This window comes from Muntiacus reevesi, chromosome 1, assembly GCF_963930625.1.
Source record: "Muntiacus reevesi chromosome 1, mMunRee1.1, whole genome shotgun sequence".
In the NCBI taxonomy this organism is placed as follows: Eukaryota; Metazoa; Chordata; class Mammalia; order Artiodactyla; family Cervidae; genus Muntiacus; species Muntiacus reevesi.
Genome location: NC_089249.1, coordinates 173662821 through 173686786, shown reverse-complemented (window position 1 = coordinate 173686786; position 23966 = coordinate 173662821). Strand labels below are relative to the sequence as shown.

The window sequence follows — 23966 nt, the reverse complement described above, 5'->3', positions numbered from 1 at the left end:
ATGCCTGTGTTCGAGTCCTGTTGTGTAATGAGGAAGTTTAATTAAGGCCCCACATTACAGCTGTAAATGTTCCTTTATATAATAAGGTCTAAATGAAACTGAACCTAATCAAAGTTACAATTCCTTCATTAGCAAATTACAAACAAGAGCGCACAGCTGACACACCGGCTATGATTATCACAACTAATTGCCTCGTTGTTACAAACCAGCCTGCAACCGTGTTCAGATGTCCGTCTGCGAGAGCAAATTAGGGCCACGTCGGGCTATTCCTGTGATCACAAGGGGCTCTTGTACGGGGATCTGATTTACCCCTGTTGCCTGGCGGCCAGCGGCCCAATCAAAGCCGCGCTACAAAGGCAGCCTTTGAAGCCAGCGCAGTCTCGAAACGCACTCCATATGCAGGCGGGCAGACTGCACTTCATTAGGTCTGTTGTCACATTTCCCCTCTTCTTATTCTAATGATCCTATTTTAATACACACAGGAACCTCTTCTAATTGATGTCAAGTGAGTGACTTCTACATTCATCAGCGGAGCACATCAAACAGACCTCGGCGTGCGAGCCAGCCTCACGGCGAGGAGGGACCCGGGGTGCGTCTCTGCTACAGGGCCGGGCGGGGCGGGGGTAAGCCGCGTTACCTGTTTAATTGGGATGGCTCGACCGCTCCCGATGCTGTCCGCTCGACTCTCCAGGCCTTTCTTCTCTTTGTCTGGGTCACTCCCTTTCCGAGACTGAAAAGCAAAAATAAAGTTAGCCTTTGGGGAAGGGCTGCGGTTCATAGATTGCGGAGGTGAAACCCACTTGCGCGGCTTCTGCAAAATACACACCTGAAGAAGCCCTGCACGAGCTGTATGTGTGTGTACCTACGTGTACCAGCTGTGTGTGTACCCACATGGGTGAGCTGTGTGTGTACCCACGTGTACCAGTTGTGCATGTACCCAAATGTACCAGCTGTGCATGTACCCCCATGTATGAGCTGTGCGTGTACCCCCATGTAAGAGCTGTGCATGTACCCACGTGTATGAGCTATGTGTGTACCCACATGTACGAGCTGGGCGTGTGTGTACCCACATGTGCCAGCTGTGCATGTACCCTGTGTACCAGCTGTGCATGTATCCACGTGTACCAGCTGTGTGTGTACCCCCGTGTACCAGCTGTGCGTGTATCCATGTGTACCAGCTGTGTGTGTACCCCCGTGTACCAGCTGTGCGTGTACCCACGTGTACCAGCTGTGCGTGTACCCCTGTGTACGAGTTGTGCGTGTACCCACGTGTACCAGCTGTGCGTGTACCCCCATGTACGAGCTGTGCATGTACCCATGTGTATGAGCTATGTGTGTACCCACATGGATAAGCTGTGTGCGTACCCCTGTGCACGCACACATATCCCAGGAACAGACTGCTGGGCGTCCATCACCACCAAGCCATCACGTTATAGGGAATTTTCTAAACTTTCCTTCCCACTTTTCCACTACAAAATCATCTTTTAATTCTTTTGTAAAGAAGTTCAAAATTCAATTACGAGAAACCAATGGACCATACAGGAAAGTAACGCCCAACAGGAAAACATTCCGAAGCTGCAGTTAAATCCAGTCGAGGAGAAAAGAACTCCTCGCTGCTTGTTTGGGAAACCTGTGACATAAATGTATATATTTAATTAACATCTGAAGGATCTTAAAAATTCTATTAACGTCTCAGCTGTGCAATTCAACGGGATACTCCTAATTCATATCGAGCTGCCATTAATGTTCCTTTTTATTGCTTCTGGATAGTCAGAAAAGAGCGAATTCAAAGTTAAACTGGTGTTAAGATACCACAGAAAATAACCAAGGGGAAATAAAGTTGAAGATATCTTTGGGGGTAAAATATCAGTACTTTGGGGGAAAATGAGTGGCTTTGTTTGCCGAGGTCCTGACAGTTTTCTTGGCAATGACGTGTGTGCTCACCAGGAGGAGCGCGGCCAGCAGGGAGGGTGTCACCGGGAGCCCCAGGGAAGCCACCCCAGGACGCCGTGACTCGGGGACACTGAAGGAGCAACCACAGCCAGGCCTCCATCGCTTGGTGGCATGAGAAACTGTGAGCACGATGATGTTCTGACAGATTTATTTTATTATGAGAGAAAGATCTGAGACTCGTCCTCCTTAATAACTGTGCTGACAAGTGACAACTCCACTCCATTACTTTTCAATGGGAACATTACTCACGCAATATTGAAAATGGAGAAACATTTCCATGTGCTTTTCAAATCTGAGATGATATATGAAAGGAGCAGACTCTGCGGTGTCCAGTGCGGCAATGAGAAGCTAATGAAACCCAGTTTTAAAGGGTGTGAGACGGAGTTGCTGAGATATATATATTTAAATATTAAAGGGAGTGATGTCACGGGGCATAAGGAGAGAAGTTCCCACGACGTAAACCTGGATCAGGGACTGTGATGAGCCCACGGGCCCCGCAGGAGACAGGCTGCTTTGATGATGCTCAGAAGCTGACACTATTTGCTGAGCACCTACTAAGTGCCAGGCACCATGCACCTGTTTCTTTAGGATGCTAGAAGCTTGGAATGAGGTACCAGGAAACGGAACAAGCAACAAACAGAAAGTTGCGGAAGAACATAAAACGTGATGTTTAACCTTTGGGCTCGGCAGGAAATAAATACAGATTTATCAATTCCTTGTCATGAACTTTAGTTAAAGAGTTAGGGGCTCACTTTTCTCTTTAATTAATTAACTGCTTAATTAATAACGTGTGGTAAGAGCTATGTAACAGCTCTTACATAAGTTCTGTTTTCCCTATGTCTCAGTTCATGAGAAAGCTGGAATTTAAGGTTCCTATTTGTAAATGAGATTCAAAGCTCACAGCGATGATGTTTAAAATGTTTCACATCAACAGAGACCACTAATGGTACTTTTGGAATTTTAAGAATTCTGAATTTCTAAATCTGGAAATCCATCTTCATTATTCTCTATTAACCAGAATAATTAACAAAACAAACATTAAAAAAATTAACATCTTCCTCAAGGCAGCACATCTGTCTCCACAACCACTCCGTCGTCAGAGAATTCCAGATTCCACAGGAAGCAGGATCAGGAATTAAACTCCACGTCTGATCACATACCCTGAGATGAATGGGGTGGAAACTGAGGGAAAACTTCCCCACCAAAATGCAACAGAAATTCCCAATGACTCTCACACTTGGGTGGAGAGAACCGTAAAACTAAAACTTCATGAAAAAAATAAATAAAACTCCATGGACAGAGTGGTGTTAATTTGTTAGGCAAAAGGGTTTACTGTGTCTCCATCCTATAGTGCCTTTTGGTACAGCAGTCTGTGATAGATATCACAAACCATAAATCCAACAGCTGAACTCAAACAAACCCGTTGGACATAAGACACCACAGCACGGATAGATTCCCAGTAAGGTCTCCTGATATTTCTGCCAGCCCTGGGACTACATCACCCACAGCACAGCCTCACAATGCCACTCAAATGGCTCCTTGAAAGCATCAGATCCAAAGCTGCCCTGGGTACCGCTGCTGAGGGGTCAGGAGTGAGCGTGCAAGGCATCCACCTGAGACACAACCAGAACCCTAACAGGAGTCTATCACACCCATCGGAGAAAGTCACGGGGAGCCGGAGGAGTGACTGCAGAGCCTCTGCAAACAGTGAACGCAGCAGAAAGAGAGGCTCGGATAAACCTAATTACCATCTCCTTCGTCAGAGACATGTTCAGCTACCCCTCAGGTGATAAAGGAAGCTGTGAGGGGCACCCCACCAGCGGCCTGCTCCCGAGAACAAGGAGCATCACGGCCAAGCGCCCTCACTATCACACACAGACCCGCCTTCCCCTCCAACCGACGAGGAAGTCCGAGGCTGCAGGAACACACTGTCATAGGATCCACGCTCCCTTCCCTACAGAAGACAAAATACCATTCAAACAGCTCTATTTATACTATCAATTCTGCTGCCTTATTTTTTTACAGAGTCTCTGTGAACTGGGCAATGGCTTTTCACAATCTTTGGTTACTGGGTACACTTGGCTCTGTTCTGGGGTGTCGGCATTATATGGCAAGCTTTGAGAAATAACCACGTAAGTGACATCGGGATTATAAAGCTTGAAGGCAGGCAGAGCAAGGCACCGGACAATTTGTGGACACGTAGAGGAATGAGTTTAAGATGTGGACGCAGATAACAGACACTGCATCCACAGGAATGCCGATTCCCAGATGGGGGTGGGGGTGGGGGGATGGATATTCTGCACTCTTTATCTATGACGGGGTTATTTCTAGAAGTAGTAGCAGCAGCAGTGGCAGAAAAACGCTCGCAGTCTATGAGCTGCCGGGTGAGTATATGCATGTGTTTTTAAATTCCTATATGTTTGAAAATACGTCCTAATAAAACATTTGCACCACATGTTAATAAATCAGGGCTATGAAACTACTCATCCTAAGAGTATATATTACAGGACCGGGAATTTGATGGATATAGTCTTTAAATATTTCTTTTTTCAAAATAATTTTTTTCAAAGAAATAGGCAAGATACAATATCAATTCAGCTTTTTTATTAGTGACTGATGGTTCCTACTGCCTACAGAACACAAAACTTGCTACTATGAGAGAGATCTGCAAGTTTGTTGTCTTTTGTAAAAGGTGTGTGTTTGATTTATTTTTTGCTCAGACTTTTGCTTATTTTTGCATGTGTGTATATACAAACAGAAGCATCTGGGACTGAAGAACGTTAGCCCAGGGCGGCACACTGCAGTCACTTTATAAAATTTATAAGCACGGTGTTTGCAGACTGGTGTGTGTACTACTTAATTAACGCTGGCCTCTTTAGGAGGATCTTCATAAATGAGGATGCTGAAGCTCCTTCATCTGGGCATTACCGTCCCAGCCTGAGTGGGTTTTTATTCACTAAGATTGGTCGATGTAGGGCACCTCCATCCTCCTAGTACACATTTTTCAATAAATATGCTTTTCGCTAATTGAAGTCAGTGATTACTAACAATTGCCAGGGATGGGGAGGTTATGACATTTTACATATTTAAGAATAGGAGCAAACCGGTAACAAGGAGAATCTAGTTTCTTAATTGGCCACGATTTCAAGATCAATTTGCCTCTTGTCATTCCCTGGGTGACACTGACATCTAGTGGAGCTACCACTCTGAGATCTTCAGCGTGCAACACCCACCCGTCACCATCACCATCAGCACCATCGCTTTGTTCAGTGTCAAAACTGGCAGTGATGAAGATACAGGTTTCCAGTCTTTTCCTTCAACGCCATGATGCAAACCCACCGTGAAGGTAGCTTCTTCACGACCCCGATTCGGGGTCATGTTCCCAATAGTAACAACAGTGCAATGGATCCAGCTTCTGAAAGGATTTACCCTCAGACCACTTTCCAACACGTAGAGACCAAGCTTCGATCCTGCCCTGGTTCACAGGTAGGCCCTCGCATCCACCACCAGCTGCATTACTTATGACATGATCCATGGGGATCTCCAGTCACCATAAGGGCGGAGCTGCCCTGGTTCTGGCACTGACCCACCCAGTTTGGACAGTTGGCCGCGGTCTGGGCGCCTGGACTCGGTGTACACACGTGTGCACAGCTCCAACTGTGCGGAGGCGGGGGTCCCATCGCTCTGCTCTCCTCTGGGCAGGCAGAACCCCCATCCCAGTCCACCTCCTCTCGAACCTGGGCTGACTCTGACAACACCCACGCCTGATGGAAAACAAACCCGGCCGTGCAGACAGCAGCGGGGAAGGGCAGGCTTATCACCCGAGTTACTGTTCATCTGCTGCTTCCTGCCTTAACATGTCTCCTTGGGCAGGTACCCAGGACACTACTTTCCAGCACCTTCAGACCCCAGAGGTGCCCATATAGGTGTGGGATGGCACGTGCCTGAGCAGCCCCGTTTCAAAGAGACTTCCCAGCTTCTCGCCTCTTGTCTTGAAGACAGACCAAAGTCAATGACCAAGAAAGGTGACCCTGAGAAGCCGTCATGAGCCTGGGTGTCCCTTCCTCCCGCCATGCCCTAGAAGAAGCGGCAAACACACAGAAGATGCTCTGGTCCACGTTCCAGGGCCCCTCCTCCCCGCTACGCTGGTGTCCTGCTCACGGCCCACCCGCCCTCTCTGCGAGCTCCTCCTCAGGTCCATGGAGCCCTGGGTCGATCCACAGCCTGTTCTCCGAGGCGACCCCGCCTCACCTGGAAGCCCCCACCTGGGTGTGCACACGTGTGACAGGCAGATGGATAAGCCACAAGTGCTGCTTAGGTGACTCCTGCTAGTCTCAGTGTGTCTGAAGAAAGTCCACAGTCCAGCATCTCGTAGTGGACGTCTTTAAGGATATCAGGTATGCACCTGTATTTTGCACACACCTAAGCACCTCCCTCCCAATTTACTGCTACTTCTGCTTATGCACTAATATAAGTTACTCCATAACAGCAGGATGGTGAGATAAAAATGAAAGCAAAGGACTCTTCGTCCCTACAGGGAATCTTTCCAGCAACCTCACTGCAACTACTGTTGTTTCCAGTTCAGAGAGGTTGAGTTCCTTGCCCAAGGTCACATAGCCCCAGGCAGTAGAGGTCAGAGGCTGAGCCTGTCTGATCCTCTGGCCCTCCAACAGCAGCGCCTGCCAGAACTCACACGGCACGGGACAAGGACCCAAGGAAGGGAATAGTTGTGAGGAGGGAGTGTGCGCTGTTGGCAACAGACCTTGGCAATAAAGACCATCTGACTGGACAACTGCTGTGGACACGGTGGGAGAGGGCCAGAGGATCTGCTGTACCTGGCACCCTCCATCACCGTGGAGAACGCCATCTCCAGGGACTTCTGTAGCAGTCCAGTAATTAAGATTCTCCACTTTCAATATAGGGGGCGTGGGTTCGATCCCTGGCCGGGGAACTAAGATCCCATGTGCTATGCCAAACAAACAAACAAAAAAACCCCGCCATCTCCAAATCAGGGCAGTGGATCAGATAACAGACTTGTGGCCACCTCTGTAGAAGCCTCCTTTAGCTTGAGCCAGGAAATACTGAACTTCTTTGCACCAAAGTCAGTAATAATCAATCAAGAAAAAGTGTCAGTCACTCACTCAATCATGTCTGACTCTTCAAGACCCCATGGATGGTAGCCCACCAGGCTCCTCTGTCCATGGGATTCTCCAGGCAAGAATAGTGGAGTGGGTGTGATTCCCTTCTCCAGGGGAATCTTCCCAAATCAGGGACCAACCAAGAGGAGAAATCACACAGCTGGAAACAGGGCACTCTGACACTGGACACTAGAGTTGAGCAACTTTCTAAGAGAAGTCAAATTTCCCTTTCTAAGACAAGGCACTGGACGCTGGAGACATCCTCGCTGTGAGGCTGGCCTGTGTGCTGTGGGATGTTGAACGCCTCCATGGCTGGTACCCACACTAGAGCCCCGCAGGACCACGCCCAGCCCCTCCCCCCAGCTGAGGCAACGCAAACCTTCTCCAGAAACTGCCAAATTTCTGGCAGAGCAAAAGCACCTGGATGAGAACCCTTGGTTTGAAAGCCTGTAGTTATAATGCACAGACCTAGTCCCAGGAAGGAAAGTTCTTCTCAAGTCAAATGACTCCAGCCACATGGCAGTAGCTCTGCCTTGGGTGCTGTGTCTGGAGTTGTGGGCTCAACTGCAAAACCTTCTCCACCATTGATTGGCAATGTCTGCTGTGTGCAAGGGCAAGGACAGGGTGGCCGCGCTTTTGTGTCCTCTTGTTAAGGGGACATCCCAACTGCTCAGGGAGCTTTTAAAAAACTACACACACCCGGGTCCCCTGCACAGATTCTGAGGTCATAAACCTGAGCCCCGAGAGCTGATGTACACCAGCGCCCTGCAAATGGTTCTGAAGAAAAGTCCAAGTGGACAGGCTCGTGTCCGTGAGCCTCTACAGACTCCGAGGAAGTCCTCAGCACTGCAGCCTAAGGAGCAGGGCGTTTGTCTATCTATAGGGTTTACACATCCCATCTCGAAGGTTGGATGCACACGTGTGGGGAATCCTGGCAGAGTCTGTCACCTGCATGTATCTAACAGGACAAGTCGTTAGCTGGAGACCAAGGGAGTAGCAGGACCAGGAACACCTTTATCCAAACCCCTGGTTCTTCGTTTCTGACCCATCAGGACTCCCTGCAACTGAACAAGTCCCAGCTTGCTCAGCACCTGCATCTCGGCATCCTGCAAAATTCTGAGAGTCCACGGAACTCACTGCCCTTCCTCTTCATTGGGATCGGACACGACACCCGTCCCTGACCGCCCGGCGGCCAGAGGACCACTCAGTGACCGTCTCGGGACCCACGCTCCGAGCCCCGGGGGACACTCACAGTGAAGAGGTTGGACCGGCGCTTGGACTGCTTGCGGACAGGCGTGGGCGTGTTGGCCGCGGGCGGCACGTCGATGCGGAGCTCCTTCTGGCTGGTGCTCGGCGTGGACGGCACGGAGGAGGAGTAGTCGCTCAGGCTCCCGCCCCCGTTACTCGTCTGTAACGATCAGAGGCCAAGGCTGTCAGGGACACGCTCTGGGAGCCTCACTCACCACCCGCGTGGGACCGTAACCCACGGGTCGGCAAATCACACAGCATGTGCAGCCAGACGGGTGGGCCGGCCTCTCCCACTGGCTGGTGGAGTCGGCATGAGGGACGCTTGGTCTCCTTCTAGAAGACAGCGATCCGCTCAGCGTCATTTCAGTTAAGAAAAGGGACTGAAGGCAGGGAAGTCTCTCTCGTTTAATTTTTCTTGAGAGTGAAAATGTAATTATTTTCTATTTCCTCTGAAAGAGGAAGGGACTGACTGAACTAAGTGGTTTCCGTGGTCCCTTCACTGCGCTAGATTAGAGGCAGAAAGAGCACAATTGTGCCCTAGAGGACCAGAACCCACATTTTGAAAATGACCTCTAGCGGGATAAAGCGGGGGACTGTGATTGACATATACACACCACTACATATAAAAAAGATGACTAATAAGGACCTGCGGCAGAGCACAAGGAATTCTACTCAATACTCTGTCAGGGCCGATATGGAAAAAGAATCTGAGAGAGAAGGGACATGTGTATTAATACATGTATAAATGACACTCTGCTATACAGCAGAAACTAACGCAACATGGTAAATCAATTATATTCCAAACAAAATTAGTTTAAAAAAAATAAAATGGCCTCTTGGAAACGTGGATGCACCTGGAAGACATTTCAGGATTCAGGGAGAGTTACAGATGCCAGTGGTGGGGACGTTAGCAGCCTGGACGGTACCTTCACGGTACCTCTGCAGGGCCCCACTGTAAATACACTTCCCTTCTCCTCAAGCAACCAAACACAGGATGCCTAACCTTCTCACTAAATCTGTTTAAAAAGAGTCAACATAACACCTGCCTGAGAAATGTGAACCGAAGACAGGAGAGCAGGCAAAAATAAGCCAACAGTTCCCCTCTGGGATTTTGGTTAGGTTCTTCAAAGTGACTTTTATTATTTGCTTCCAAATAAACAGCAAAATGTTGCAATAGAAAGACACTGGTGGGACTTCTCTGGCGGTCCAGAGGTGAAGACTTCACCTTCCAGCGCAGGGGGTGTAGGTCTGATCCTTCTTCAAGAAGCCAAGTTCCGACATGTCACACACGTGGCCAAAAATCCCCACAAAATGTAAAACAGGGGAAGCACTGTTGTAACAGTCAATAAAGACTTTTTAAAAAAGTTACTAGTTTCCACAGGGCGTAGGGAAAAGGGGACTCTAACCCAGAACTGCTACCATATTGAAGCATATTGTGGGATGAGCCAATGAGATTTACCCACAGCCGCTCAGCCTACATGCAGATGAGAACGAGGACCAACTCGGGGTCATTTAAATCAATAGCAGAGACAGCGTGGAGAGGGGAGCATTAAAGACTGATTCCCATAAAAACACTGGGCCACGGCAGTTTCTGAAGGAGATGTTACGTCAGTTACGGACACGCTGTTATTTGCAAGCTGAAAAAGAAATCCACCTCGGAGTTGGCTGAGCACCCTCTCCGGCAGGCGTGCCCTCCCGGCTCGTGCCTGCCTTCCAGCCCCGCCTGTCAGGGGACCGGCATACCTGGCTGATGTGTACGGCGGACACCTGTGCGGAGCAGACGGACGAGTGGCTGGGCGAGTTGGGGAGGGACTTGCAGGGACCTATGGACAGCTGCTGCTTCTTCCTCGTGGCAACAATCTTCTGGGCAACTGCGGGCAAGGAGACAGAGAAGGTCTCTGTGAGGCTGCTCTCCAAACCCGGGGCACGTGGCAGGGGCCCAGGACCGTCTCAGTCACCCAGCGTCCCCTTGCTCCACGGTAACAGAATTCCTGACTTTCAGTGGGGCACAGGACGACCAGGAGAGGTATGACATTCCCCGGGGCTTCCCCTGGTCATCCCCCGCCCCCAGCTAAACGCGGCCACGCGAGCTAGTTCTGGCCAGGAGCATGTCAGCAGGAGGGTCACGTGGCAGCATCCCAGAAGCACCCTCAGGAGAGATGCCCTTGGCCTATTTCTCCCTTATGGCCTTTTCCTTCCGGCTGCCTAAAAGGCACATATGTTGGCTGTAGCCCTGGCAGTGACCTCGGGGGGTGGAAGCCACACTTGGTGGGACATTAGCCCCTTCTAGGAACTGAGTCTCTGGTTTGACAACCCTGGGCAGACTGTCTCAGAAGCTTTATAGGTAAACCACAAAAAATACACATCTATCTTGTTTAAATCATTCTAATGATTTTTTTCCCCCAATTACTTGCAGCAAAAATCATCCTAAATAAGACAAGGGAATTTAAACCAAATCCTTTTGGAAATCAAAAAATCTATTTTACTTATCTTTTTTTTTTTTTTTTTTTTGCATAGCCTAAAGAATTACTCTCAACTCTACAAGCAACTGCATAGAATTATATTCAAGGACATGCAATTATCTCAAAAGACTTTTTTTAAATTTAAATATACGGCTATACACATTGAGAGTTTATCTTAATCAATACAAATCTAAATTCCACCAGTCATAACTTCTCCTGGCAAATAGGCTGGCTGATAAAGCATACTGGATTTAATTGGAAAGGAAGTCAAGGATTAGAAAACTCTTCCTACACCAATAGGTGTCACTCCAGGAGAATAACCGCAGCTTTTATTTGAATAGATGTGTGTCTTTGGGGACGAGCTGTAATTAAGTTCAATGATATTCAATCCTTGTCTTTGCCCAGAGAGTGGCTACTTTTAAAGACATCCATGCAGAGGAACACACACTGTCCCCAGCAGAGGGTTATGACGCAGAAGGAGCACGCACAGTGGCCGCGATCATTTCTTGTCCGAATGAACACAATGTTAATAAAGAACTGATTTGTCCACAGCTTATGGCTTTCATGTAAATGAATGATAGTATAAATATGATTAAGTGAAAATGCAATATATAAAAAATGGCTCACAGAGATGAAACAGCAGCCTCATTAGTTACATCCCACCTCCAATAGGCCTCTTATCATCCTGAAAGGATGATATCAATTAATTTATCTTTCCATAGTGTATTGATCATAACCTTCATCAGCTAATCATGTTTAAATTACAGAGGAATATCGCAACACTCTGTCATTTCAAAGTCATTGGCGTATTGATCTGGGGTCTTTGAAGATGCACATTAGAATATTTCAAAAATCATTATGTGAACTCGAAACTAAAACCCAAGAACAGATTCCAACACCTGCAAAACATGTGTTGTATAGGTGAGCTGAAATTCCAAGACCAAAAGTTAAATAACTTACAATCACCATCGTCAGGGTGACTGCCAATTTAAGTTCATTAAAAAACAAAAATAAAGAACTTTTTAATTTTATTTTGATGATCAACTCTAATGCATTTTTATTCTCCTCCTGACCTCAGAGCTACTATTCAGTTGGATGACCATACAGGATTTCATCTTAAACCTCACAGAAAAAACATAAACATCAGAACTAAACAGGGCAAAACTATTTGGACAACTCTATAGACATTCTTGACTTCCCTGGTGGCTCAGACGGTAAAGCATCTGCCTACAATGTGGGAGACCTGGGTTCAATCCCTGGGTTGGGAAGATCTCCTGGAGAAGGAAATAGCAACCCACTCCAGTGTTCTTGCCTGGAAAATCCCATGGACAGAGGAACCTGGTAGGCTATAGTCCATGGGGTGGCAAAGAGTGAGACACGACTGAGCGACTTCACTTTTCTTTCTTTCTATAGACACTCTTGGTAAGTGTTTTATACTCTAAGGGGGAGTTGAGAAACTTTCTAAAACAAGTCAAATACATTATTAAAATCCTCATTTTATGACACTCCAAATGGAAAAGAATTTTCTCTCTTCCTCACAGGGAGGCTAGAAAGAGCAAGTCCATGGGCAGAGAGAACCTTTACCCATTAAGACTCCCACAAGGGGACCAAAAGAGCCGTGCAAAGCATCAACCACACATTAAGTACTAAGGTTCTTCTGTCCATGGAATTACTGCTTTGCCACGTTTATAACAAAATATGAAGTCACAGCCTCTAACAATTCATAGCATTCTTTTAAGCCTAACTAGAACTTTTTAAGCCTATTTGTTTTATTTCGCAATTATTTTTATGTCTACCCACAAATGGAAGCGAGGAAATGAGTTCCAAATATTTTGTGCTAAAATACATAGACTGCTTCAGAAATACAGGATAACCCATAAAAGTGGGGGACACTTCACAGGGGGACAATGGAAGTATCTGACTCCAGAAGGAAGAGAAGACACAGTGACTGGTCTGTAAGGCTGAGCCAGCTTCTTTTCCACAGTGAAAAGCCTCCTGCCCACTGTGGCCACAGAGCTAGGCTGGGCCACGTGCGTGGATGAGGCCCCCGCCCAGTAACAGCTCAAGGGAAATGGGGACCCAGAGCAGGGAGGCTCGGTTCTCCTGCAACTACAGTCATCAGCTGCGCCTGGTATCTGTTCTACTGTAACTATAGTCTTCAACTGCGCTTGACACCCAGAACATTTAAAGGTCAATCGACTTAAAACATGAGTCTTACTTGCCCCCCAGATTACACTGGCTGGGCGACCTTTATGATCAGAGATTTTGCCTTCATTTAATCACTCCACAAGTGTTACATATTTTATACAAACACACGCGACGAATGAATAAAACAGAAGCACAACACTTGAGCTCGCTGAAGAGGCTCTGGAGCCTTTATCATCAAGCTGTGATGTTACCCGTTTGGGTGGCACGCGCTTGTATAAAGCTGCCACAGGAGCTCAGCCCGAGTCTGAAACGCTGTCGGGGGTAGACCCGGAAAACGTTTGCCCCTTTCCCAGGTGGCGGTGGTGTTCAGTTGCTGAGTCGTGTCTGACTCTCTGCGACTGCGTGAACGGCAGCATGCCGCCAGACGCGAACCAGTTTCATTAACCTGGCATTTCAACAGCGCTTGGTGCTGCTTTAAAAGTCACTTCCTGGGGACTAAGGTACAACATGAGAAGCATAATTAACACTGCTCCTGTTACAGATGAAAGTTACTAAGAGAGTAAATTCTAGGAGCTCTCATCAAAGGAAGATATGCTTCCATTTCTTTTTTGTCTATATGAGATGGTGGATGTTCACTAAACTTACTGTGATACCATTTCATGATGCAAGCTGAATCACTGCACTGTGCATCTTAAATGGTGTGTCAGTTTGAGCTAAATAAAATCCAAAGAGAAAAAATATTAAACACAATCAAATATAAACAAATGAGTGAATAAGCAAGTGTCACTCCCTCCACAATTTTGAAGTTTTATTTGGGTGATAAATGCCCTTTAACTGTATCCATAATCTCACCGTAGAAACTTCAAATATAAGGAAGCAACTTCCAGGGCCTGGAAAAGGCCTGAGTGGCCCCTGGGGGATGGCAGCGGCCCCTTCTCTACCGGCATGATGACTTTGAGATCTTTATTTTCCAGCTGTGCCCTTGAGTGTGCTTTCATAAATATATTTCCCTTCTTCAATTAAAAAGAAGTTGATTCAAGAACTGAAGCAACCAGAAAAAGCGAGTTATACGTTTACTTTCTCCACAGATTTTGAATTTTCTATTGGAGAGATGATAAATGACACCCTTTAATTAGTGTGTAAAAATAAGACTCTCAGATAGCTCCCAAATAAGACCTCATTAAAACCTGGCCTAATGCCCAATTTCTGTTTTTCCTGGTTCTCAAATCATTCGCACTGAAGGAGGAGCAGAAAGAATGAGTCTGGTCCCCTCGAGGGAGTCAGGTCCGCCTCTCACCAGGATCTGGGGGGCATCCTCCTCCCCCCCACCCCCCCCCCACCTTTGACCCTTACATCTGAACAAGGGGCCAGCAGGCTGAGCATCCTGTCTGCTGCTGTTTAGCCCCCAAGTCGTCTCTGGTTCTGTGCAGCCCCGTGGACTCTAGCCCGCCAGGCTCCTCTGTCCCTGGGATTCTCCATGCATGAATATTGCAGTGGGTTGCCATTTCCTTTCTCCAGGGGATCCTCCTGACCCAAGGATTGAACCCGGGTCTCCTGCATTGGCAGGAGGACTCTTTACCGCTGGGTCAGTGGTAAAGAGCTTCCTGTCTACTAACCCGTTTAATCCTCACAGTCCCATTTCGCAGATGAGGAAAACGAGGCAAGCGGAGCCATCGGCACAGCAGGGGTTCAGACGCAGTCTGTCCGCCTCCAGGAGTGCTGACAACTCCGCCCCGCCAGACCCCGCGTGCCCAGGACGGGCCTGTGCGCCCTTCCGCCCTGTGCCCGCAGAGACCCTCTCTGATGACCCTCCCTGGTCGTGCTGACCACCGCAACCCGGCTTCCGCCTCTGTGCCCTTGGTTGAAACCTGCCATTGCCAAGTTTGCTGGTGACCAGCTGGAGGCCCGGTCACCTCCTGCTTGACCTCTGGGCAGCCCTGGGCACCACTGATGGTTCCTCCTCCCCTGACACCAACTCTCCAGGGTCCTCTCTGGCAGAACCTCTTTCTCAGCCTCCTTCGATGGATGTTGGGTTCTGAGTCTTCCTGCTTTGGCCATTTCCTCTTCTGGCCAGGGGCTCCCAAATCCACGCAGCCTTGCTCCGCGTCCTTCCCACTTCTAGGACCGTGGATCCAACGACTGACTCCACACCATGCTGGATGCACCTTGACATCCACGTGGCCCAGCCTGGGTCTCACGCCGTCTCCCAGCTCTAACTGTACCATCCCCTGCGACTCCAGGGCAGGGACAGAGGAGCCGGAAGAGATGGATTCTTCCGCCCGAATTTCTCATAAATTCATCTTCATGACCACTGCTTGGACCCTAACTCCATCGCCAGTGGCTGGCTCCTGAAGCAGCCTCTGAGGTCGTCCCTCATCACTGCTGTCTCTAGCATCACTGCCGCCTGCAGAACACGCTGCAGGTGGCCTTGCGAGGGCAGCTCTCCCTGACCTGGTTCTACTAACAGTCCTGCGACACGTCCTGTCACCCACTGACGTCAGAGCTGAAAGTTCTCGGCTAAACAGGGCTCTTCCACGTGTAGGAGGGGTGGGTTCTCCACTCCCGTTATTACTTCCCAAGGAGCCAGGGACCCACGGCCCCAACTCTTCTGACCTCTTCCCAAGCCCTCCTGAGAAGGCCTGACCCACTTAAGTGACTGAAGTGGCTGCCAGCTTGGCACAGGCTGTCCCTTCTCCACCCCTGCCATCGGGAGCTGTGTTCCCGGAGCTCGGAGGCAAGGCGTGGGCTCCCCTGCTGCCTGGAACCAAGTCAGTCTGGTTCTGGTTTCCATAGAAGAAAACCCAGATGAGCGTTCTAGCTCGGTACAGCTATACTCATAACAAGGAATCATCTGACCCTCTGGGATCTTATCTCTTAATTGGATCAGAACCCCAGCAGGGACAGGAGGCAATCCCAACTCGACTCGCGGTCTAGTTACGGCCCCCTGGGCTCCCTGCCCACTGCCACGCCAGACAGAGCCCACCACACCTCCCACGACACACAACGCTCTCTGAATCCCACTACACAGCTGCCACCACGGCCCAGACCTCAGGTCAGATCCTTCTCAGAATCCATACCGCGAGCATCACCTCTCCTAGGTGAGCTGTCCTCTCTAACCATGAGGTTCCTCCAGGGGGACTCTGCACCCCAAACACCCACAGGTGCTAATGTTTTACCCGGGCCTCAACTGAGCATCACTGCATGTTTACACACACACACACACACACACACACACACACACACACACGCAGTCAGGGCCATGCTGAAGGCTGCAATTCTACTTCTCAGCCCTGAATCCCTGGTGCCTGGGGGTAGGAACTGATCCTCCCCAACCCAACACGCGATCACTCACACCAGGTCCCGGCCTCCAGCTCTCTACTTATGGGACGAGGCCCCTAGACAGCGGTGTCTCTAATACTCCCCTTGCACGGTACCACCTGATGTCTGCAACATCCATAATTAAGCACCTAATTCAGTTCAGTTGTTCGGCTGTGTCTGACTCTTTGCGACCCCATGAACTGCAGCACGCCAGGCCTCCCTGTCCAACACCAACTCCCGGAGTTTACCCAGACTCATGTCCATGGAGTCGGTGATGCCATCCAACCATCTCACCCTCTGTCATCCCCTTCTCCTCCTGCCTTCAATCATTCCCAGCATCAGGGTCTTTTCAAATGAGTCAGTTCTTCGCATCAGGTGGCCAAAGTATTAGAGTTTCAGCTTCAACATCAGTCCTTCCAATGAACACTCAGGACTGATCTACTTTAGGATGGACTGGTTGGATCTCCTTGCAGTCCAAGAGACTCTCAAGAGTCTTCTCCAACACCACAGTTAAGCACTTAAGCTTTTTAAAATTTCATTAGCCATGATGACATTTTTGGCATAGTCCAGTGAGTGTTAGCAAATGTAATCCGCAAGATATCTTCTCTCCTCTGAACGATTTACCGGAATCAGTCAATTAACAGGAATGTTGGAAGCGCCACCCGGGGGCCCAGAGAAGGAAGGGAAGGCAGGCGACGGGGTGTGTGACCTGGTGTCTCGTCTCTCGGAGCCCCAAGCCGGGAGCAGTGTCCTCGGCTCCTCATAACCAGAGCTCTGAGGTTCTAGCAGAGACAGGACCACCGAGAACCGCTCCAGCACTGGGCTGGGCAGTCCCTCGTGCCCCATCCGTTCTTCACTCTTTATTTACCAAGATCCTACAACCCCACCGGCTCCCTGTCCAGGCCCCAGGGGAGCTGAGGCTTCTCTATCAGGCTGAGGACTGGCAACCCTCTCACCTGCCTTTCCCCAGTTCCCCGAGTGTACAGGAGACTTAAGTCATCAACCAGGTGTGTAAGGATCTGCTCTCGGACGTCCCCCACCACGACCCCATGAGCAAGGTCAGCGTCTGCCGTGTGAACACTGCCGTAAGTAAAGGCAGCGTGGCCCCACGTGCTCAGGCTGCACTGGGGAGCGGGTGAGTCCGGGCCCGGAGAAGCCGGGGCCGCAGCTCAGCACCGCACCGCGGGAGCAGGCACGGCTGACCAGCATCCTGGAGCCACCATCGGACGCCAGCTGGAGACCGAGTGTGATCCAGGCCAAGCCTGAGCAAGGGGGTGGTCTTCAGCTACTGGGAAAAGCTGGACGCAGGCTGCTGAGACCAGGAAGGGTGAGAGCTCTGAGTGAACAAAGTTAGATGGGACTCGAAGTACTAATTATAGATCTATTATGGGACTATTTCAATGTTTATAACAGGCACACTTACAAAAACCAACTAGCGTGAGATTATCCTTCAATTAAAAAATTTAAAAAAAATCAACTAGTGTGAGACTCTAATTTTTACCCCACAAAAATATTTCAAAGGCACAGTTTGAGGTCGGGGGTTCATTGCTGTCGTTTTTCAGTAACTCAGTCGTGTCTGACTCTTTGCAACCCCATGGACTGCAGCACGCCAGGCCTCCCTGTCCTTCACTATTCCTCAGAGTTTGCTCAGACTCTTGTCCCTTGGATCGGTGATGCCATCCAGCCATTTCATCCTCTGCCTTCCCCTTCTCCTCTTGCCCTCAGTCTTTCCCAGCATCAGGGTCTTTTCCAGTGAGTCAGCTCTTTGCATCAGGTGGCCAAAATATTGAAGCTTCAGCTTCAGCATCAGTCCTGCCAATGAATATTCAGGGTTGATTTTCTTTAGGATGGACTGGTTTGATCTACTTACTGTCCAAGGGACTCTCAAGAGTCTTCTCTAGCATCACAGTTCAAAAAACTATCAATTCTTTGGTCCTGCTTACAGGGAAAGAAAATACTCCCCAGACTTCATAATAACAGGCCAGACTTATGTGAGTTTTGGGGCTGATTTTGTCTCACTTTTGTGGTCCAGAAGTTAGTTTGAACCACAAAAGTTAGTTTGAAGTAGACCTTCATAGAGTCAGACTGAAGTGAATACAAATACCTCTGGAAGAGGTGCTCTCAACCCAGGCCTCAGAGAGTTCCCTGAGACAAAGACCACTGGTCATGAACTCATGACCAAAATAAACTCAGAAGTGACGTCACAGGCTACGTGAGCAGACAAGGCACGAGGAATGTTGAGTGAGCGCAGACAGCAGACAGCAAATCCCAACCTGCTGCCACAGGAATGGACTTGTTGGGGAGAAACAAGGAAAGACGAATGCAGCTCTTTGGCTGCTTTGCATCTAGGATCTTCATTACCATCTGTCTGAATTCCATATATGTGCGTTAATATACAGAATTGGTGTTTCTCTTTCTGATTTACTTCACTCTGTATAACAGGCTCCAGTTTCATGCACCTCATTAGAACTGACTCAAATGCATTCCTTTTCTATAGCTGACTAGTATTCCATTGTGTCTATGTACCACAATTTCCTCATCCACTAGTCTTCTGATGGGGGGACACATGTGCACCTGTGGCAGATTCATTCTTCAATGCTCAGCCTCCTTCATGGTCCAGCTCTCACATCCGTACATAAACACTGGAAAACCCATAGCTTTGACTAGATGGACCTTTGTCAGCAAAGTGATGTCTCTGCTGTTTAATATGCTATCTAGGTTGGTCACAGCTTTCCTTCCAAGGAGCAAGCGTCTTTTAATTTCATGGCTGTAGTTCATGCCATTGTCTTATTTCTATTTTTGGTGCTACCACCCAGAGGTAACACTGACTGCCCTTGCATTGAAAGGCTCTTCTGGTTAGAACCTTGGAGGGCTTACCAGGCAAATCCTCAACAAATAATGAAAACCACCAGGGGTTGTAAATTTTCCAGTAACAAATAAAAGGTCCCCTAACGTCTCCACTCAGTTTTAAATTACAGTTTGAGGGATCATTAAACGATCCTGTTAATTAAGTAGAAATTAATTACCAAATTATCCGTGTAGTTCTGAATTTGTGACTTAGGAATTAAAAAAAAGTTTGAAGTGAAATTTTTCTCAACTCTCAAAGTTAATGAACGTTAAAGGGGGGTATTCTGTGTTGTTGGTAATCCTGTCCCCATCCCCTAGATGTGTTTTCATCTTATCTAAGTTTTGAGTATAGAGGAAGCTATGCCAGAAAAACTAGCAGAAGGAAAAAGAGAGAGGGAGGTGGGGACTGCAGAAGGAGCTATCTTGAAGGCTTCTTGGGCTCTGTGATGCTTGGTGACAACTAGTGAACCACAGGGACCCACAGCCCTGCCTGGCCCACACTCCTCTGGAAATCCTACTATACTCGCTGCCAGATGGAAAATACAGTCAGCTCACGTTCTAAGACAATGGGCCCATCTCATGGGCTTCCGGACACCTCTAGAAACTCTAGAGAGGATGCTCCATTTACTTTCCAAGGTCAACGTGTACCTGACCTTCAACCAGCACTCCCCAACTGGGTCAAGAAACGAAGAGATGGCTCACGAGAGGGGATGCAGTGAGGACGTCAAGAGGAGGGAGGTAGAGAAGCAGTTTAGAAGGGGAGATGGAAACACAGGGGTAAGAATCCCGAAAGCAAAGAAGAGTGACGAGTGCAGACTATATCCTTCAGACCACAGGAGCCACCGAAACCATTCGTGGGCAAGTGACCAGGGCCATGCTTTGAAAGGACACCTGGTCCACGTGGTTTAGAAGATGCGGGTGACTTCCACCTGGACAGTGGAGACAGGAGGCATGTGGGGCTGCGTGTGGACAAGAGGAGGGGTAGGGGAGGGGGCTGTGACCGAGCTGCCACGGTCTCCACTCAGGATCCCAGCTCTGAGACAGTCTGCTTTGATATCTACCCTGGTGCACAGTCGCTCAGTCCTGTCCGACTCTTTGCGACCCCAGGGACTGTAGCCCGCCAGGCTCCTCTGTCCATGGGATTTCCCAGGCAAGAACACTGGAGCGGGTTCCCATTTCCTTCTCAGGGGATCTTCCCGACCCAGACACTGAGTCTGCACCTCCTGCATTGTCAGGTGGGTCCCTTACCACTGATCCACCAGAGCAGTAGATCTACCCTTAACAAAGATTAGTATTTTCAAGGGGAGTGGAATTCTAGGCAGATTACACATCATTTGATGACTCAAAGTGACCTAAAGGTGTTCTTCTAAGGGGATATGAGCTCAGGGATGTAACGTTAACTAAACCTCCAGCGTTTAAAAACTTTCAGAGCAGGTTTGGACATTTAACCTCTTCTAAGGTATAGTTCCTAAATCTGAGTTTGCCGATCTTCCTTAGGGAGACCAGCGCTCGCTCCTGTTCTTTGCTGGGTGTCAGATCTTCCTGTCGGCACAGTGACCCACCAGGAGAAAGTCATCATCCTTGTTCTAGCAGAGCTTTCAGCTTTTGTGCCACTACTTGAAGACCACCCAACCGCTCTGTCTGAGGCCAGCTTGGCCCCTTCCAAGCCATCCTTTGGGGCGTGTGTGCTCAATCACAGGCGCGTCTGACTCTGCCACCCCGTGCACCGTAGCCTGCCCGGCTCCTCTGTCCATGGGCTTCTCCAGGCCAGAACACTGGAGTGGGTTGACATTTCCTCCTCCAACAGATACATTTTCACTCTAAAAGCAGGCCTGGTCTGATCACGTCCATGTTTCAAGAGAACAAACTATAAAGCATCAGAATAGTTTTCTAATTATAACAAGTATTATCAAGGAAGGAAGCATTCCCTGGGACTGAACAGATCATAAAATGAATACACAGCTGTATGGGAAACAAACAAAAAAATGCTCTCCTATGCATTTTCTTTTTGGTTCCTTGTCAGTGAAAACCTAATAAGAAGCTCTGCCAAGAGCCCCTGTGCTCCGAGCTAGTCTTTAAGAGAAAGAGTTTGGTGGTGGACCTCCTTTGATGACTTACCCTGTGGACCTCAGCACAAAATATGTCGTTGCTATTACACTGTATAAAAAACTCTTTTAGACCAGATACTTTCTTAAAAAACAAAACAAACAACAAAAAAAACCTTTAGACGAAGACAGGCCGTGGTAAAAAAAAAAACGTCAAACTTGCTTTAATTTCTTCTGGTGAAGCTCTCAAGTTTCCCATGAAGTAATGAAGTCTGAATTCTTAATCTGAGATTCTGTTCTTGTCTGTATTCTTTTTATCTCGTTGTATTAAAACAAATTTATCTTCATTTATGTCGCAATTACCTATTAGGGTTGTTAATTTGCTGGAAATGAAGCTATTGTTTAATTGCTCCTATTAATCGGGGGATTTAAATGCCGACTGTAATAAACAGTTACCTTCAGGACGGAGCAAAGTCATGGCTCCTGACATTAATTTCACAATTTCACAATGAGGGGAAATTTCTACTCTGTTCCCTGCAGCTGGATTTCCCCTGTCCTCACAGAGATCATGAAAGAACATAACATTTTCAGAAACTCAAACTGAAATAAATATGGTGTAAGGAGTGTGTTTTATACGTGTATCCAAGTCTGATGTAAAGTTATTATTTGTGACAAGGAGGACATCAAGTCATCCTGTCGGAAACCATGTCCCACTTTTTTGCGTTTCTTCAGAGCACACTGTCCCTTAAAACCAAGCCCCAGAGTGGAGCTGCCAACAGCAGGCTCTGGGACCCAGGTGCTGGTCTGGGGGGCAGTGGGCACCAGGACGCTGACTGCCTGCTGGGATTCTAGGCTCCGAAAGACACAGGGTCCCCGTGCCCACACCAGGAGGACTAGGAACACTCACATCTCTATAGAGAATGTTTCATCACACCCCAACACCACGCTGCCAAACGTCCTGCAGCTGGTGTTGCCCGCGGCCAGCCTGCTGGGGTGGAATCAGCATTTCTCCGCTAGAAAGAAGGAAGGCATGCCACACGCCCCGCCTGGACTCCCCCCAGCTTTGCAGCACCGCCCCCAGCGGCCCCCTGTGCCGTCAGGATGCCCAGCAGACGGTCGGTTCGGGACATGCTGACGTCCTCTGCCGACACCGAGGAGTCCTCCAGCCCCTCCGCCCACCCTCCCTCCCTCGGGACCGTGAGCTGGGGTTCCAGACTCCGACGGACACAGGGTCTTCTCCAGCCGCTGACCCCCGGCGCCCTCCTCCAAGTCCTCCACCACGTCAGCCCTCCGTCACCGTGCGGACTCCGGATTCCTGTCCGGGTGTAGAAAGGACTCGCGCCCACCCCGTGTCTGGCACAAATCGGACGCCTGGAGGACACCTGGAGAACCAGGGCCCCTCCCGGGGACGGGCTCAGGCTCCCGCTGGGTCTGAGGCCCCCCGCAGACACACGAGCCGCTCCAGTTTCCAGAGGGTCAAAAGGAAACGGGCGCATGGCGCTGAGGGTGACTCGGCAGGAAGGCAGGGGAGGGAGCGACACCGGGCTCGCCCCTGCCCCGGGCCACGGCCCTGCCAGGCGCACGCGGTGCAGCATCCACGCGGCGACCCGCGCGGTCCCGGGACACGCTCGGCCCTGCCACGGCTCTGCCCGGAGCCGGCTTTTCCCTTCCACGGGTCGGAGGCGGCGACGTCCCTCTGCTCTCTGGCCTGCCTCGCTCCCGATCTGCTCTCTCATCGCATCTTGGAGCAGTGAGACGCGGCAGGCCGCCTGCGATGGGGAGATGTGCGCCGGTCGCCCCGCTGAAGACGCGGACGGCCCTGCCGTGAGCGCGCCCTTCGGAAGAGACGGTCACACGGCCTCCGTGACCAAGTTCACGAAGGTCTCCCCGGCAGAAGGGCTCGCCAGTCTCGGCCGAGTTCCCGCCAACCTCTCTCCTACTCAAGCTCGCCGTTTCAGATTGAGCGCCTGCCTGCTTCCTTGATACATGTGTCAGACACGGGACCGCCGCTGGGGGTAACAGTGCCCCGAAAAGGGGCGTGTGCTTCTGACAAAGCGGGGAGAGTTCCCAAGAGGGAAATGCTGACGGATCAGGAATGTACCACACAGGCAGGGAGGAATCATCAAAAGCAGGGACGATTTAGGGGAACAAGGGGCTGGGGAGGAAAATAAACTAGGAGTCTGGGATTAACAGATACACATAACTATTTATAAAATAAATAACCCACAAGGAACTACTGTATAGCACAGGGAACTCTACTGATAAAGTTTTGTAATAATCTGTAAAGGAAGAGAATCTGATGACTATATACATACTGAATTGCTATCTGTATGCCTGAAACTAACACAATATTGTAAATCAACTATGTGTGTGTGGGCTCAGCTGCTCAGTCGTATCCAACTCTGCAGCCTCAGGGACCGCAGTCCGCCAGGCTCCTCCGTCCATGGGCCTTCCCGGGCAAGAATACTGGAGTGGGTTGCATTTCCTCCTCCAGGGGATCTTCCCGACCAGGGATGGAACCCACGACTCCCGTGTCTGCTGCAATGGCAGGTGGATTCTTTACTGCTGAGCCATAAATCCACTATACTTCCACTTAAAAAATTAAAAATTTTAAAAGGCAGGAAAAATCAGGAAAGCATGACTGCAATGATTACAGGAGCACAGAACGAATCAAAGTGTCCGGCCTGAAAAATCAGCGACAGTAACCACCAGATGAGGGCAGGTCCTGATGAAAAGGAAAACGTGTGTGTGTGTGTGTGTGTGTGTGCGTGTGTCCCCCTAGAAGCGGCAGCAACGGGCACGGGTGT

At 49.3% G+C, this 23966-nt stretch overlaps 1 protein-coding gene across 7 annotated transcripts in view; it reads right to left on the bottom strand.

Moving 5' to 3' along the window:
* Positions 1-23966, bottom strand: part of AGAP1 (ArfGAP with GTPase domain, ankyrin repeat and PH domain 1) — a 567532-nt gene that overhangs the window by 279170 nt on the left and 264396 nt on the right. For all 7 annotated transcript variants that reach the window (XM_065917019.1, XM_065917020.1, XM_065917018.1 and 4 more), the window contains exons 7-9: positions 10083-10210; positions 8344-8499; positions 638-730 (exon numbers count right to left, since the gene is read on the bottom strand). In XM_065917019.1, the coding sequence (XP_065773091.1) occupies positions 638-730; positions 8344-8499; positions 10083-10210 (377 nt within the window). The remainder of the gene's footprint in view (positions 1-637; positions 731-8343; positions 8500-10082; positions 10211-23966) is intronic.